Genomic DNA, 17,835 nt, shown 5'->3' with positions numbered 1-17,835 from the left:
AAGGGTCTGTTCCCATGCTGTACATCTCTGACTCTATAACTCTAGCAAATTTGTCAAACACTATTTTCTTTCAAAAAAACCACTTTGTTTAAACCTTTCTAAATGTACTATTTTTTTTCTTCCTTCCTAATGGACTCTAGCATTTTCCCAATGACAGTAGTTAGGCTAACTGGCCTATGTTCTCTCACTTTCTACGTCCCTCCATTCTTGAACAGGGGAGTTACATTCATAGTTTTCTAATGCACTGAAATCCTCCTGGAATATTTTGAACAATACCTCCACCATATCTGTGGTCACTTTCTTTAAAACACTTGGATGCAGATCATCAGGTCCTAGTGACTTGTCTGCTTTTAGTCCCATTAGTTTGTCAAACATTTTGCCCCTTTTAATATAAACTGTTACTAGGTCATTCCTCTCACTAGCCCCTTGCTATCTTTGGGATGTTTGTAGTGCTCTCCACCATGAAGACTGGTGCAAAATAATGGTTTAAATTATCTGCCATTTCCCTGTACCCTATTATTAATTGCCCATTTGCATCCTCCAAGGTTCCCAAATTTATTTTCACATCCCTGCAAAAACTCTTGCTTTTTTAAAAAATATATTTCTTGTTAATTTACTTTCAAAATCAATTTTCTGCATCTTTTTTAGCTCTTTAATTATCTTCTGCTGATTACTAAAATATTCCTAATCCTCTGGCCTGTCACTAGTGTTGCTACTTTGTAAGCCTTAGTTTTTTTATTGGATAATCTCCTTGACTACTTTTGTTAACCATGGGTGGTTCATTGTTCTCATCAAGTCCTTCTTTTTGACCAGAAGGAACTATTGTTGAGCATTATGAAATGCCTGTTTAAATGTTTGCTACTGCTCATTCACTGACTTTCCCTTAGTCTATTTTTTCAATATACTTTAGGTAATCCTTTCTTCATTACTCTAATCGACTTATTTAAGCTAAGGATACTGGTTTGAGGCTTGAGTTGTTCTCCCTCAAACTGAGTTTTAAATTGATCCAAAACAGCCTATTCCCAGGTAGGTTCAACAGGACGGAATACGCGCCTAAATGAGTACAGCTTCAGTGACACTCGGGCTCAATAAAATCCAGGATAAAGCAATCTGCTTTATTTACACCCCAGCTGACATCTTCAATGTTCTGTCCACCCACTACATATGCACAATACCAATGATGTGTACTATCTATAAGATGCACTTAAAAAATTCACCAAAGATGCTTCGACAAACCTGCAACTTCCACCATCTAGAAGGACAAGGCAGGAGATACATGGGCACACTATTAATTATCTGCACATTCCCCTTGATGCTACACACCACCCTGACGTGAAACTACATCATAAGAGTCAAAATCCTGGAACTCCCTTCCCCACAGTACTGAGAGCGTACCTACACCACATGAACCACAGCAATTCAAGAAAGCAGTTCACCAGCACCGTCTGAAGGACATTTAGAGAAAGGTGTAATGTTAAAAGATTCAATGGGATTCTCTCTCTGGACATTAACGTAGTATTAAAAAGGTTAAACTGCACTGAGTGAACATTCCGGAAGTGGGTGGGGACAACATTCACATAGGAATGCGGATGACTCTCACCCCATTCAGACAGTCATTCAATCTCTTCCATTCAGAAATGCTTTCATAGCCATCCCCTGAAGCTTGGCATATCACACTTACATTGTCTTGGGAAATCACCGAGCCAGGAAATCACCTGCATAGCAATTCCCCAGGATGAGAACATTTACATTATCTGCGAGAAGATCTCGTCTTACCATTGTACCCAAGTTAACACGTAACTGTGAGGGAGTGGCTAGGGGGTTGTCTTGTATGGCATGTGACTGTGGGAGTGGCCGGAGTACCTGTGAGCATTACCAACTGACCTGTATAAAAGGGGATGTATTTCCTTTGTTCAGGGCCTATTTAGACTTGACCGCACACTTGCAAAGAGTGTCAAAAGGGGTCACCTAGCTTGTACAGACTTTAATAGATTAACTGTTTGCAGAAGCTGGTGTGTGCGAATTGCAAATTTATGTAATCTGAGAGGCTGTAGGGATTTCATGACTGATATGTAATAACATTTTAGTAGACAAATAGCAGCAGAAACTGAAATCATGTTTTTACAGGTTAATCATTAAGTACTGATGAGTTCTGTGAACTCCAAATGCACTGGTAATGACAAATTTTGTCAGTTGAAAATATAAATTACTTAGAAAAACAAACATTATTTCAGTGATGATATAATTGCAACTTAATGACCATTATCAATGATGGAGATGGTCTTTAAATGATGTTAGATTACAGTTCAATCGCACATCTCACAGTCCAAGTTTAAGCAGCAGTGATGTTATTTTTTTTTAAGTTGCTCCAAATCATTCCAACGAATATGAATTTTTTTATTGTTCAAAGTTTGAACACCACAATTCTTTAGTGCATTTGTTATATTTTATGGAAAACATTAAGGACGATAGGGCAAATGAGCATGCATCTGACTGTGTACGTGCACAAAAATTATACATTTCCCATCTGCACTGAGAATTCTTTCTGTAGGAAGCTAAGACAAGTGTGGGGAGGGAGTGATTTCCAATAACTTGTGTGCAATGCTGAATATCAGGATTTCTTTCCCTTTGTTACAAAAATGTCTAAATGGTCAGAATCTTATCTCTAATCACGACAGGAACACAAGATTTCCTGAAATTGAGAATAAAGTTTCACTTTATTTGAAGGGAAACAGGTTTGCAAGTTACTTTAAAAAAAGATACATTGTGCACTAAAACAAAATCATATTGGAGACATAATGGTAAATGGGAAAAGAAAAGATATTTTTGCACCTGCAAAAGTAAATTTCAGGAAAAACTGTAACAATAGCCCAAACAAGGAAAGAAATTGACCATTAAGAAAAATTCATTCACTTCAATCATAATGAAAACAATATCATACATAGCATGAACACAATTGTTCAGACTCTTTTAAAATTGATTTTGTGCCAATGTAAAAGCGAAGGTAACAAATTACTTTAATAGATAAGTAATCTCATCTTCTGACCAAATCCCACGACCTCAGTCCTCATTATCTTTATAGTCTCTTCCAGACCTAAAATTCTCCAGGAATGCTGTTTTCCTCTAACTGTGCAGCTTTCAAGTTCTTCATTCTAACATTAATGGCTATACTTTTAGGTCCACAAGCTGTAAAACCTGGTAATCCCTCTGTAAGCTTCTCCAACATTTAAGTGTTCCTTAAAACGTCTTTCTCGCAACAAGTTTTAATATCTCAACTCAGTGCCAAATTTTCTTCCATGAAAGGACTCAATCTATTGTAGCTACGTTGCTGATCACACCAAGTACACAGAAGAATAAGTTTTAAAGAGGAATTAGAGAATTTGCAAGGGGAGACACATAGGTTAAGTGGTTGGGCAAAATTTTGGCACACAATAGAAGCTGGCAGAATAGAGAAGCATAAACTATTTAAATAGACAGGGTTTTCAGTGATTTATGGTACAGAATGATCTGGATGCCCTACTACATGAATTCAAAGTTAGAAATGCAAATCCTTCTCGTATCTATTAAAACTAGTTCCCTCAAACATTTGTATTTTAATAAGATTATCTCTCATTCTTGTAAATGCCAATGGATATAAACCTAACCCGTTCAACCTTCTGTTATAAAGCAAGTCCTTCAATCAAGAATGAATTGGGTGCAATCTTCTCTGAATGGATTCTAAAGCAAATGTAATGTTTTATTTTAATTACGGAGGTGTTCTATGAGACAAGAATTGTACACAGTACTCTGGATGTGTACAGCTACCGGAAGTCTTCTCCTCTCTTATATCCATATCCCGTCCCTCTCTCAATAAATAAAATGTTACCTTTTCCTTCTTAATCACTTGCCAAACATCTGCCAACTAATTTTCTGTGATTCAGGTTCCAGGACATCCAGATCCCTCTGCACCAGTGTCCTCCACTTTCTCCCCATTTGAATAGTTCAGTGCTTTTCTATTCTTCCTGCCAAAACAGACAAGTTTGCATTTATCCATATTATACTTAATCTGCCAATCCTTTTATCAACTCATTAAAGCTGTCTGCACACTACTGCACACTATCTCCACTTCTCAACTTACTTTCCTTCCTACTTGCTTTGATGTCATTGACAAGTACAGTTAATATGTATATGGTCCAATCAACAAATTAATTGATTCAGATTACAGACAGATTCCTGTAGCATTTCACTACTCAAAGCTTGCCGTCCCAAAGAGAACCAGTTATCCCTAATCTGTTAGCTAATCAATTCTTTATCCATAGCAACATGTTCCCCTCTCTTTCACTCTATAATAGGTAGTGAAACCTTTTCACAATCTGTCTGATCACACTGATTTTCTAGGTATCCTCTACAACCTCTTTAATAATGGATTCTAGCATTTGCCCGATGACAGGTTAGACTGACTGGCCGATAGTTTTGTGCTTCCTGCCCTGCTCCTTTCTTGAATACAGGTGTTACATTTGCTACTTTCTAACCCATTAGAAATCTTCCAAAATTCTTCAAGATTCCAGAAGATTATTATTTGTGACTCCACTATTTAGACACAGGCCATTTAGTCCTTTAGGTGCAATGGCTTGCCAGGTACTTCTTCCCTGGTGATGGTTTTAAGTTCATCCCTCCCTTTCACCTCTTTGGATTCAAACTGAGTAAACTTATCACAAAACAACGAAAGTTGGAGGTGTAGTCGACAGCAAAGAGGGCTACCTCAGATTACAATAGGATCTGGATCAGATGGGCTAATGGGCTGAGAAGTGGCAGATGGAGTTTAATTCAGATAAATGTGAGGTGCTGCATTTTGGGAAAGCAAATCTTAGCAGGACTTATACACCTAATGGTAAGTTCCTAGGGAGTGTTGCTGAACAAAGAGACCTTGGAGTGCAGGTTCATAGCTCCTTGAAAGTGGAGTCGCAGGTAGATAGGATGGTGAAGGCGGCAATTGGTATGCTTTCCTTTATTGGTCAGAGTATTGAGTACAGGAATGGGAGGTCATGTTGCGGCTGTACAGGACATTGGTTAGGCCACTGTTGGAATATTGCATGCAATTCTGGTCTCCTTCCTATCGGAAAGATGTTGTGAAACTTGAAAGGGTTCAGAAAAGGTTTACAAGGATGTTGCCAGGGTTGGAGGATCTGAGCTATAGGGAGAGGCTGAACAGGCTGGGGCTGTTTTACCAGGAGCATCAGAGGCTGAAGGGTAAACTTATAGAAGTTTACAAAATTAAGGGGCATGGATAGGATAAATAGACAAAGTCTTTTCCCTGGGGTCGGGGAGTCAAGAACTAGAGGGCAGAGGCTTAGAGTGAGAGGGGAAAGATATAAAAGAGACCTAAGGGGCAACTTTTTCATGCAGAGGGTGGAATGTGTATGGAATGAGCTGCTAGAGGATGGTACAATTGCAACATTTAAGAGGCATTTGGATGGGTATATGAACAGGAAGGGTTTGGAGGGATATGGGCCGGATGCTGGCAGGTGGGACTAGATTGGATTTGGATATCTGGTCGGCGTGTTCAGGATGGACCAAAGGGTCTGTTTCCGTGCTGTACATCTCTATGACTATGACAGCACTCACTCCTCCGTTTGAGAAGTACGATGCTCAACGTATCAATGTGAAACTAGGACAGAAATTTAACCCAGTTCACAAAAATGTCCAAATAAAGGACAGGATACACTTAGTGCTTTCATTCTGTGATTGAACGAAAACAGGGAGCTTGATAGCAAAGGAAATAAACTTACTGAACTGCAACTTCCTTTTCATAATTTTGCAGTTCTTGGAGAAGTTGCTTGACATCCTTCTGGTTTTCAGTGGTCATGTTTATAGTCTGCAAAAGCACTCGGTGATCATTGGATTTGGATCCAAGTCTTCCTCCCCTTTGGCTATCACTTTTTGAGCTGCAGAAAGGAAAGTTACCAAAAAAGGTCAACAGAACAATTGCAGCAACATTTATTCTTATCAAAGGCATTCATTTAAAATCTATGGATGAAGTGAATTATAATTTTGCTAGATATAGCAGATTAGTTAATTTCTTCTTAGCACTAAATGACATTCAAGCATTGCTTCAAAAGCGACACAGGATCAGTTCAATATGACAGACACTAATTGCAGTTAGTCAGCAGTTTGCTTTATTGCACTCTTGAATTTCTTTTTCACTGAAATTCATGCCAAAATGAACACCAATTTCAACCCAAGCCTCTCGTTAATTCAATGGACATTGAAGCACACACAGCTCAACATTCTCCGCCTGACTACTTGGACAAGAAGCGAAAATATTTATTTGATCTTTTTATTCTGAATGAGACAAGTGTTTCCCTTCTCACCTTATTAACCACACACCTCCAGCCCCAAGTATACAAAACATTTTAAGGGTGCCTGAGGTGCAGTGGTAGTTATCCCTACCTCTGGGCTAGAAGGGCTGGGTTCCACTCCCACCTCCCCAGAGATGTGTCATAACATGTCTGAATAGATCAATCAAAATAAGTACAAAGCTATTATGTCAGACAAAAGCAATTAAGTACAAATGTACGAAGGAATAAGAGTATGCCAGTCAGCTCTTCAAGCCTGCTCTACCATTCAATAAAAGATTATGGCTGATCTGATTTTAACCTCAATTCTATATTCTTAATAATTAAAGGACCTATCTACCTCTGCCTTAAAAATATTTAAAGATTCTGCATCCACTGCCTTTTGAGAGATGAAAATCCGAAGATTTTCAACGCTCACAGAAAATATACTAATATTGGGGAAGTCCTCTTCTCTGTTTTAAACTCTGACCCCCTAGTTTTAGATTCTCCCACAAGAGGAAATATCTTTTCATCCACCCAGTCATGCATCGTCAGGGCCTTATATATGTTTAAATTAAGTCATCTTTGACTCTTCTAACCTCCAGCGATAAAGGCTCTACTTGTGCATCTTTTCCTCATAAAGGTAATCCACTCATTTCAGACATTATACTGATTACATTTTCACTTGTTTTAAAACCCTACCACTTTAAAAACAACTTGTTTCTTATTTACAGTTCCAAAGAACCACTTCCCAACAAACTAACCAGTTAAATGACTCGTGCACATGCATCCTCAAATGTCACTTCTTTAACAATTGCTACAAACACCATGAGAATCAAATGGGTTAAGAGATTTTGGGCTTCCTTTTCAATTCATGATGTATTGTATATGACTTGTATGAGAGATTTGTTGACTAAATGGTGGAGATCACTAGTATAGCAAGTCACAATTCAAATATGTTCAGTAATTTAGATGGAAGTCAAAAAGTGTGGTGCTGGAAAAGCACAGGAGGTCAGGCAACATCCGAGAAGCAGGAGAGTCGACGTTTCAGGAATGATGAAGGGCTTGTGCCTGGAACGTTAATTCTCACACTACTCGGATGCTGCTTGACTTGCCGTGCTTTTCCAGTGCCACGCTTTTTGACTCTGATCTCCAGCATCTGCAGTCCTCACTTTCTCCTTAGGTAGAAATCAGGAATAAGAAAGGAGCAATTTTGATGTTGGGATTCTACAATAGCCAGAGGGAGAGATAGAGGAACAGATAATGTAACAGACCACAGAAAGATGTAAAAACAGGATTGTTGTAGTAGGTGATTTTAACTTGCCCAATATATTAGTATTTAAGATTCCCTTAGTCCCGGGACTCAGCTGGGGCAGAACTTGTTAGATGCGTCCAGAAGGAATTTGTGAAACAACATGTCATTGTCCAACTAGGGAAGAGGCCATACTAGACCTTGTCTTGAGGAATGAGGCAGATGATCAAAGCTGTAGTGGGGAAGCATTTTGGGAATAGTGGTCATTGTTCTGTAAGTTTTAAGATAGTTATGGATAATGATAAGACTGATCCTCGGGTGAAAATGATAAATTGGGGGAAGGCTAATTACAACAGTATTAGGCAGGAACTATCTGGAGAAAGTAGACAGTAACTGGAGAAATCAACTGAAGCATAATCTACATCTGTGGAAGTCTTTTAAACGTCAGTTGATCAGAGTTCAAGACCAGCATGTTCCTGTGAGGATGAAAGAGAAGGATGGCATGATTCAGGAACTTTGGATGCCAAGAGATATTGACAGTTTTGTCAAAAAGAAAAGGGAGGCATGTGTAAGGTTTAGAAAACTGAAACCAAACAAGGTTTGAATACAAAAGAAAAGAAAAGAACTTGAGAAATGAATAGGGCTAGAGGGGGACCTCAAAATGTAAGAAAGATCAAGGAGAATAGAGGCATTTTATACATATATTAGGAGCAAGAGAGTTATTAGGGAAAGAGTAGGTCCATTCAAGGAGGCTAGTAGCCAGAGGAAGTGGGTGAGATCCTACTGAGTACTTTGCATCAGTACTCATTGAGAAGGACATGGAAGACGATAAGATTCGGGAAGGGTGTGTTGATATTTTGGGGCATGTCGATATCAAGGAGGAGGAAGTGTTAGATGTCTTGAAAATCTTAAGATGGATAGGTCCCAGAGACTGATGGAATCTAACCCAGGATACTTAGGGAGATAAGACAGGAGATTGCTGGGGCCTTGACAGAGATCTTTGTATCCTTTTTAGCCACATGCGAGGTCCCAGAATACAGGAGAATAACTAGTGGCATTCCTTTAAGGGCAACAAGGATTATCGAGAAAATTATAGGCCAGTGAGCCTTATATCAGTGGTAAGAAAATTATTGGAGAAGATTCTTAGGGACAGGATTTCCTCACATTTGGAAAAGAATGGACTTATCAGAGATAGTCAGCATGGCTTTGAGCAGAGGAGTTCTTGTCTCTTAAGTTTGAGCTTGCTGAGGAAGTGACAAAGATAATTGATAAGTGTAGGGCACTGGATGTTGTTTACATGAACTTACTAAAGCATTTGACAAGGTCCCTCTTTGGTAGGGCTTGTCCAGAAGATAAAGTCACATGGAATCCATGGTGAGTTGGCAAGTTGAACATAAAATTGTCTTGGTCATAGAAAACAGAAGGCAGTTGTGGAGGCGTGTTTTCTGAATGGAGGTCTCTGAACAGTGGTGTTCTACAAGGTTCAACGCTGGGACTTCTGTTGTTTGCAATATATATATAAATGACTTGGATGAAAATTTAGGTGGCCTGATTAGTAAGTTTGCTGACGGCATGAAAATTGGTTGAGTTTTGGATAGTGAAGAAGGTTGCCAAAGGATACAGCAGGATAAAGCAGTGGGAAAGTTGAATTGAGAATGGCAAATGGAGTTTAATCCAGACAAGTGAGAGGTACTGCACTCAGAGTTCAGATACAGAGGGAACATATACAGCAAAGGGCAGGGCCCTTAGGAGTATTGATAGACATAGGGACCTTGGGGTACAAGTCCATAGCTCTCGTAAAGTGGCAACACAAGTGGATAAGATGGTATAGCATACTTGCCTTCATCAGTTAGGGTATTGAATATGAAGGTGGTAAATCATGACGTGGTAGTATAAAACTTCAGTTCAACCACATTTGGAGCAGTGTGTGTAGTTCTGGTCACCACACCATAGGAAGAAGGTGGAGGCTTTGGAGAGGATGCCCAAGAGGTTTATCAGGGTGTTGTTTGGACTGGAGTGAATTAGCGGAAGGAGAGATTGGACAAACTTGGATTGTTTTTGTTACAGCTTTGGAGGCTGAGGGGCAACCTGATGGAAGTATATTGTAAATTACAAGAGGTATGGATGGGTGGATAGTTGGAGTCTTATTCCCAGCATGGGAATGTGAAATACCAGGGGACAGAGGTTCAAGGTGAGAGAGGGAAAGTTTAATGGAAATGTGCAAGGCACGTTGTTTGCAGAGGATGGTGGGTGCTTGGAACACTGCCAGGGGAGATAGCACAGCAGACACAAAAGCAAGGTTTAAGAGGCATCTAGACAGTCATATGCATAGGCAAAGAATAGAAGGATACAGATCCTGTGCAGACAAATGTGATTAGTTTAGAATGGCATCATAGTCAGCCGAAGAGCCTGCTCCCATGCTGGATTGTTGTACATTCTAAATTATTTGTTGAGCAAGCAGATTCAAATTATCTAGGCACAGCCAAATTCTTAACCCATGTTGGTTATGTTCTGCAATTACCTTTGTGATTTTATATTGCCAAATAAGTTGAACTCTGATTGGTCCTCGATCCCTTCATTAGCAAATTTCCTAATTCCTGTTCTTGCTGCACTTCCAATTCCAGTTCTTGTTCTTCCTCTGCTTCCAACTCCGGATGTGGCTCCTCCTCTACTTCCAACTCCAGATCTGGCTCCTGTTCCACTTCTGGCCCCAGTTCCAACTCCAGATTTTCCTTTTCCTCTATTCCGAGTCCTGGTTGGGACAGTTGGTTTTTGGGCAAAACTAAAATCATCCCCATCATCCCATGCTTTTCCTGAGGCTTTCCTACTTCCTCCTCCTGTACCACTACGAGATTTGTTGAAGTTTCCTCCTCCTCTGTTTGGTCTCCTTCCAAAATTCATTTTTGGTGATCACTGTTCAAAAGATGAATCAGTTATTATATATTGCAACTAAATAGTTATCAATTCTGAGTACTTATAATACATGGAGGCAAGTTCTACCTACAGTTCTAACCAATCTTTTTCCTTCAAACACATCACTAAAACAGAGATTATCTGGTCATTATCACATTGCTGTTTGTGGGACTGTATTGCGCACATCTAAACTATTGTTGTTCCAAAATTACATGAATGACTATACTTCAAAAAGTGCAAATTGCCTTCACTATACTTATCCGAATTGTTGTGGTGAGGAATACAGCTATACAAAACAAAAAACACAATCAACTTGGGAGCTTTGTAAGGCAGATTATGAATGGATTATTTTGTGTTTCCATATTTCATAATTCTTCAAACTTTATTTTCCAGAATCCACTTATTATGTTGAAAGTGTAAGGCAAATTACTACTATCAACAATAAAAGCCTGACATTTTTTTGCAACTTGTTTACAAATTTGACCCTCACATAAAAGATCAGACCTTTTAAGATATTAGATTAATTTTTTTTGGAAAGATTGCTACTGCATGAGCTGCTAAGGACAGTCATGTTCCTTTACTTCAAAAGAAAATTTAAGTGATCTACTACATTTAGTGATAAAGCTCACCATCTTCTCAAGAGCAATTTGGTATGGCCACACCCACAGTCCAAAAATTGCATAATTTGAATTTTAAAAATTCAATAATTCAACTGTTAAGTAGGGGCCCAGGATAAAAAGACCATAGTTCAGCTCATTCACTGATCATCTCAGTAACGATAGTTGAACTACAAATATGAAAAAAAAGTATAGGGGAGCTCTGGGAATTATATTTTCAAAGTCATTAGTTACTCTCAAACATATTATACCCAATATATTAATATCATGCAATACAATTTTCCAAAACATCATCTTCTGAAATAAATATAAATTTCCTTTGAATCAACAGTATTTCAACATCTCCCTAGCCTGGTCCATAAATTAGCCACTAAACCACTGAAATATTGCTATCTTAGATTAACTTTCAATTTACTCTCCAAGCTGCTCTTCAGCTATTCTATACAAATTGAATCAGCTTCTCATCAATTATATCATCAAATCTCAGAGTAAAAAGTGAGGTCTGCAGATGCTGGAGATCAGAGCTGAAAATGTGTTGCTGATGAAGGGCTCTGGCCCGAAACGTCGAATTTCCTGTTCCTTGGATGCTGCCTGACCTGCTGTGCTTTAACCAGCAACACATTTTCAGCTATCATCAAATCTCATCAGATCAGCAGAAAAAAAACTTCAAATTATCAGAAAAAAGATGCTACCTCCATGATTTTCTGATTTCTAATTTTACAAGTTTATTTTCTAACATGGGAAGTTACATTTTTTTGAGAATGACAAACACCAATTACACTTTTTTATAAAGAAAAAGGAAAGATTTGAGAGTGGCGGTCAACATCAATACAAGCGTTTCATTGTTCTTGTGGAGATCAGTCATTCTCATTGAACTAGAACCGACATCACAATGATAACACTCATATTTCCAAGTCAAAATTCTTGGTAATGAAAAATCCCACACCTAGCACTGGAACACAAAATTTCAGGTTGATTCAGAAGTGCAGCACTTGAAAGAATGACGTAGTACCAGAGACACTATCAAACGGGGCATTAAATTAAGACCTGAGGTCTAAATACTTAGTCAACAACATCACTAGCATGTACGATTTAGGGATTTGCCATGACAATCCCAAATGCTTTCTGCCCTGCATCCCAGCTCTGAGTTTTCTCAGGTATTCATTTGTCCTGAATTTATTCTGTGTCTGCTTCCTCCTCCCTGCCAGCTGCTAACAGCTGCGAATTGGCAGCACCCTGCCCTTCCCTACGGTATCGGTAGAAACCTCCCTACTCATCCAAAAGGACAATATAGACAGTAGCCCTCAACCTCCCTGTGATCTTGGCTCTTCAATGGTGACATTCTTTGTTACTTGTCTTCTCCCCACACAAGAACAGTCACCCAAGGAAGCAAGTTTAGTTAAAGCATTAATGGGTGCTCATTTCTGCCGTTTTGTAAGACAGCTCACGCTCAGGGTGACAAGCCTTAGCCAACGGTGGCGATGGTGCTCGAACAGCAACTGCTACCTTTTGGCAAAGGATCTTGCGTGAATAATGACGCGTTTCCTTCAAATGAGGAAAGCATCAGGAACGTATTATTATTTTCCCTAGTCACGTTGTTCACAGAAATCGAAACTGAGAGACTCATACAGAAAGAGGAAAGCGAAAGATGTGGAGAAATGAACTGCGGACCTTCTCTGAGGCACATCACCACTACAAGACACTTTCTGATCAATAACATTCCTTGATGGGCCTTACTATGCTTAAATTGCCAGCTCCGTTCTTACATTACAACAGATAGTTCAAAAAAAATACTCATTGGCTGCCAGGTGTTTGCAATACCCCGAGGTCGTGAAAGACGTTTTAAGGAAGAAACTCGCTCTTAAAGTCGCTAGTTATTCCACTTCCAGTGAAGAAAGGCGTCTCAAATCTAAGGCTGGTACGTGTAACATTTGCAAAACATCCAACACTTGCACGACCCTCTCACACAGCCCAAGTCTCCATGCTCCTCCAGCCCATTTGCAGCTTGGTTTGACACAGAAGCCCAGGTTGGCAGGGGGATGCCGGCTGACCCGGAAATGACTTCCTTCTCTTTCCGGGTTTACGCGGCGCTGGTTACCAGGGAGACGACTCGGCGTCCGTCTCCTCACTTCACCCAATTAAAGTCACCGCGTTTTTGATGAACATAGGGACCACTTCAGTTGGGGCACTTCGTCAAACTAAAACTTTAACCGTCCCGGCCGATGAAAATGCCGGGTAAGTGCCGCCTGCTGTTAATCTCCTGGATCGTGGACCTCGGGACGGGGGCAATGCACAGTTTACCCACTGCCCGTTCATGCTGCTTTTGTCCAATGGTTGTTTATTTAGATTTAAAAGAAACGAGTGACAATACCGTTGTCAATAGTGGGTCCCAACCCTCACCCTAATCTTACCGTTTGTTACTGACCTCTAATTCCAGCCCCTGACCTTAACTTTCGTCACTGTACCCTGTTTGTAATCCTAAACTTAATCCCGGGCCACCAACTTCTAACTGTAATCCTAGTCACTAGTCACTAACCAACCTCAACACCAGCCGTAACAGTATCTCTAGGCCCTAATTTCTAACTTTTACTCTCAAACTGCATTCCTCACAAAAACTTTAAATTGTAGCGACTAACTAAAATTGTAAGGCCGCCCTCCTCTCCTTCTAGAAACTCTTTAATTTCAGTATTAGTTCTATTTCTCTGTTATATGCAGAAATTCCATATCTCATCTTTATCTTGTTCATATGTTTAAAATAATCAAACTGAGAGGCTCGAAATTTATAGCCTCTATATGAAGCTGGAACCACACTTATCTCTCTATATTACATATGTTTATGTAATACCTTTGCAGGACAGATTAAAATAATGAGGAATAAGTAGAACGTCAATGCTGAAGTTAAACCTTGTAAGCTAATTGACGTACATGAGCTTTTATCTGCCCATCTTTTCCCCTCAGCCCCTAACTTATAAGGTATCAATGCCAGTCATAGTCATAGACTGTTCCTGCCTTGCTGAACAAACCACCCTGCATGACCCTTCACTATGAACTTTACCATACCCGATCACTGGTTAGATGTGGTGTGTATGAATGAGTTGGGAAGATGGTTTGTAGCTCCAAGCAAGCCCCATTGTTGCCTTTGGCGAGATTGTCAGTTGTTTGGATGGAGTTAATCTCAAATACTTCTTTGTTTATTTGATATGCTACTGTACAGAACTGAATTGGATTTGTGACAATATCTATAAAGAGATGGGTTTATGAATAAAGTATATATTTAAAATTAAAACAATGTCTCTCAATCAAACATAGAGTGCCTTTAGATGAGGAATCCAACTCAGGAGATTTCAAGTAACTTGCACAAGTTTGCATGGTGTGCTGCCCACATGGCAATAGACCATACCAGCAGCAGTGATAAAAACCCATAATTAGGTATTAATCATCCCCGAAATGGACGGCACAATCCTAACCAGCGTGGAGGCAGGAAGGTGGCACAGACCCCAATCTCAGTCCCTCCTCATCACCATATTGGCCATTGGCAGTGCATAAACTCCAGTGTTTTGCATAGATATTCATGACTATATTTCAAGTTGCCATCAATTTCTATATTTCCTGTCTTGTTGTAGTGAAACCAAGAAAGAAAGCTCAGTCCAAGGAAAAAGCAGGTAAGGCTTCTTTATAACCTCTTGCTTTTGTTTGATACCTATTTCAACACCTTTCTATTTTAAGTGGAAAATTATTGTTCATCCCAACTCAGAAAATTTGAATACTTCAGACAAAGTTAAATGGATTAGACAATGTTATTTAATTGCTGTTAAATGTTTTGATTTCAATAGATTTTAAAGTTGAAGTCAGGTTGGTACACAGGATTAGAATAGTGTTTCCTAGTAGTCAGGGTTTTCATCTCTTGTGTCTTAAATTCAATAAAATTGAGAAAGGTCAATGGCATTGCAGGCCGGCATGATTCCACTGCAATAAACGTCAACCACACAGCTGAGATGGGCCAGAAACAGAAGCAGCATAATTCACACTAGCCCTTCCTAGTTTGCTAAGTTAATGAGAGTTGATGTTTATAGAGAGTGTTACAACATCGGGTAAACTCTCCTGCATAATTTAAAACCTGCAACAGAGAAAAGATTTATCTCGTGCAGTAATCTGTAAAATTCGAGTGGCCAAGAACTATTTAAAGTAAAAATTAACAACTTTATTTCTTCAATTATAACAAAGAATAATTAGCTATTAACTATTTACAAGTCATTACTCTAACCTATCTTTTACCTTCCCTTATACAATACTAGTCCGATAAAACTCCCGATTACGATTTACAAAACAAAACATCTTATCTCAAAACCAGGCAGCTTTTGTTCTACTCTGTATTTCGGTCTTCTTTTCTTCTTCTTGGGGATCCTGCTTCACAAATTAATGATCGATAACAGTACCTTTTAAGGGAGCTATTTTCTGGGCAGTGTGATTGATATCATTGGCTTGGCAGTTCTCCTCTCTACTGCTTGATTTTCCTTAGAGTTTTACTCCCAAAGCATCAGATTTTGTCATTGGCTTTTAAAATTGTCAATATACTCAATTCAAACTGAATTGGAATTTGGTATTTTTTGGGGTATTATTTAAACTGATTGGCCTAATGTTAATCTGTTTTGTCATTTCCAGGCAACCTGATAATTGACCAATTGTTACATTGTTACCTTATTAAGAACACTTGGTGTTGTCAAGTAGCTCTACCAGCTTTAACTATCTTAATGGTACAGTGCACCCCACATCTTCACAACAAGAGAATGCTTGTACTTCTCCTAATCTCTGGGTGTTCGATACTGACATTTATACAAAAGTAGAACAATTTTCAATTCTCCTCACTGATATCCACAGCTTGCTCCATGTAATAATATCAATTTAGGCAAAGGTGTTTAAGTGCTTTGTACATATGACTCAGACTTCTGCAGTTGATCATCAGGGAAAGGAAAGTCATCTTATTGAACCATTGGTAAAAGCTTCCTGCCTTTAGCTCACCTTTTGTGAACTGCTCACTCACTTTGAATCAGTGATCCATTTTACTGCCTGGTTTACACACAAAGTGGCCAGAGCATTGCAATGGTATATCCTGACATTATTACTCTGATTCAGAATGAAGAATTGAATCATTTATCAAACCTCTACCTTCGTGACATTGCCTGTTTTCACCCTGATCTCAACCACATCAGTGTTGAAACTTTTAATTCTTATTTTCTTAAGTCATCTTTATTTCTGGACCTCCCTTGTGACCTGCTTGACCAAATCCTTCACCGGCATGGTCCATCTTGTTCAAAATATCACCATTCACATACTGCACCACACTCAGCCAACACCTTTATCCTTGATAAACTTGGCTGCTATCCTGCCTCTCAGTGATTCAGATTGAAATTCTTTGTCTTATTTTCTAAATCCCGAAATCTAACTTTGCAAGCTTGTCCCACATCACTCCATTGTACTGTTTTTACAGTGGATTCAAAGGATATGAACCTGTGACTTTATTGTACCATCACAATGTAAAGTTTAAATGTACTTTCTGGCTGTTACATCAAACAAAAGTCTTGTTAAATTTAGCCAGTGAATAAATGTACTTAATGCAGACTTCAAAAGTCATAAGTTCAATCTCTAGTAAACATGTTTAGAAAATATAGGGTTATGTTTTATTACTCACAATGTACAGAGGAAATATGCTTCCCCTCCTCCAACTCATTCCAAATTGTTTACAGGGAAAATGCATATTTTTAACACGCAATAGAGGCAAGGAGAAATGTGTTGAATAAATTATTACCAGTGCACAACATGAACATTGATTCACAGAGTGCAGTTTCATTTTTTATTTATGCAATGTCAAAATCAGGAGACTAAGCAAAAAAGTCTTAATACATCTACTATACAACATTAATTAAAGTCACAATTCTCTTTGTCTTTCTTTAAGCAATTATTGAAGTTTTCAATGTGCATGTCATCTTTCCCAATCAAGATAGATATGGTAAGTCAATAAGTTGACTTCTAAAAATTAATTCAGGAAATGTGGGTGTCACTGACTGACATTTATTTCCCTTTCATGGTTGCCCTTGACAGAATAGCAAACTGCTGCAGTTCATTTAATGTAAGTACACCCAGAATGCCACTAGGGAGGGAGTTCCAGTTGTGTTCCAAATGGTAGTTGACAGCAGTAAAGCAGAATTCTATCATAACATTTAAAAATGTTCTTTTGTGGGTTGAATATTCTCACAATATTTTTCTAACCTAATTATGGTTTAGAATTATCAGGTTTAGGATACTTAAACAGTATTTTATTTCACAAGAAGTTATTGACATGTACAACTTCTCAAAAGTGCTGCAGTTGGATTTGATGTGTTTGGTGTTAGAAACTAATCACATGAATGGGAGATTAAACTCCAGTCTGGATTCAAATGATATAAAACTGTGACTTTATTGCACCATTGTGATCTAAGGTTAGAAGATTTTCTTTCTGGCTATCACTTGAAACAGAAGTCTTGATAAATTTATCCTAATTTTTCTTTAGTGAATTTAATGATTTTTTTTAAAGCTTTAGTCACGACTGGAAAAAGTATGAGAAGTGTGAAATAGACAGTTCATTTCATCAGTTAATTATGGAAGATAACATTGTTAAGTGAATGTGTTATGTAATTCTTCGTAAACTGATACATTGAAGCATACACTGTTGTCCAAAATCTATTCTGTATGCATACACAAC

The 17,835-nt window shown here is 38.7% G+C and overlaps 2 protein-coding genes across 5 annotated transcripts in view; one reads left to right on the top strand and one right to left on the bottom strand.

Annotated features, from left to right (window-relative positions):
• The window catches only part of dhx57 (DEAH (Asp-Glu-Ala-Asp/His) box polypeptide 57), a 124,702-nt gene extending 111,628 nt beyond the window's left edge, over positions 1-13,074 (bottom strand). Inside the window, exons 1-3 of one of the 2 annotated variants that reach the window (XM_060831702.1) lie at positions 12,918-13,074; positions 10,088-10,479; positions 5,769-5,924 (exon numbers count right to left, since the gene is read on the bottom strand). In XM_060831702.1, coding sequence (XP_060687685.1) covers positions 5,769-5,924; positions 10,088-10,467 — 536 coding nt within the window. In that variant the 5' untranslated portion in view covers positions 10,468-10,479; positions 12,918-13,074. Of the gene's footprint in view, positions 1-5,768; positions 5,925-10,087; positions 10,480-12,405; positions 12,460-12,917 lie in introns of those variants that run through there. The other variant, XM_060831701.1, reaches the window with a different exon arrangement.
• Positions 13,075-13,224: 150 nt separating this feature from the next.
• morn2 (MORN repeat containing 2) overlaps positions 13,225-17,835 on the top strand; it is a 38,898-nt gene continuing 34,287 nt past the window's right edge. For 2 of the 3 annotated variants that reach the window (XM_060831032.1, XM_060831031.1), the window contains exons 1-3: positions 13,225-13,331; positions 14,720-14,758; positions 17,050-17,103. In XM_060831032.1, the coding sequence (XP_060687015.1) occupies positions 13,319-13,331; positions 14,720-14,758; positions 17,050-17,103 (106 nt within the window). In that variant the 5' untranslated portion in view covers positions 13,225-13,318. The remainder of the gene's footprint in view (positions 13,332-14,719; positions 14,759-17,049; positions 17,104-17,835) is intronic. The other variant, XM_060831033.1, reaches the window with a different exon arrangement.

The sequence above is a fragment of the Hemiscyllium ocellatum genome, chromosome 10, assembly GCF_020745735.1.
Source record: "Hemiscyllium ocellatum isolate sHemOce1 chromosome 10, sHemOce1.pat.X.cur, whole genome shotgun sequence".
Classification (NCBI taxonomy): Eukaryota; Metazoa; Chordata; class Chondrichthyes; order Orectolobiformes; family Hemiscylliidae; genus Hemiscyllium; species Hemiscyllium ocellatum.
Note: the sequence above shows the minus strand (reverse complement) of the source record. Positions and strands in the feature narration are given on the sequence as shown.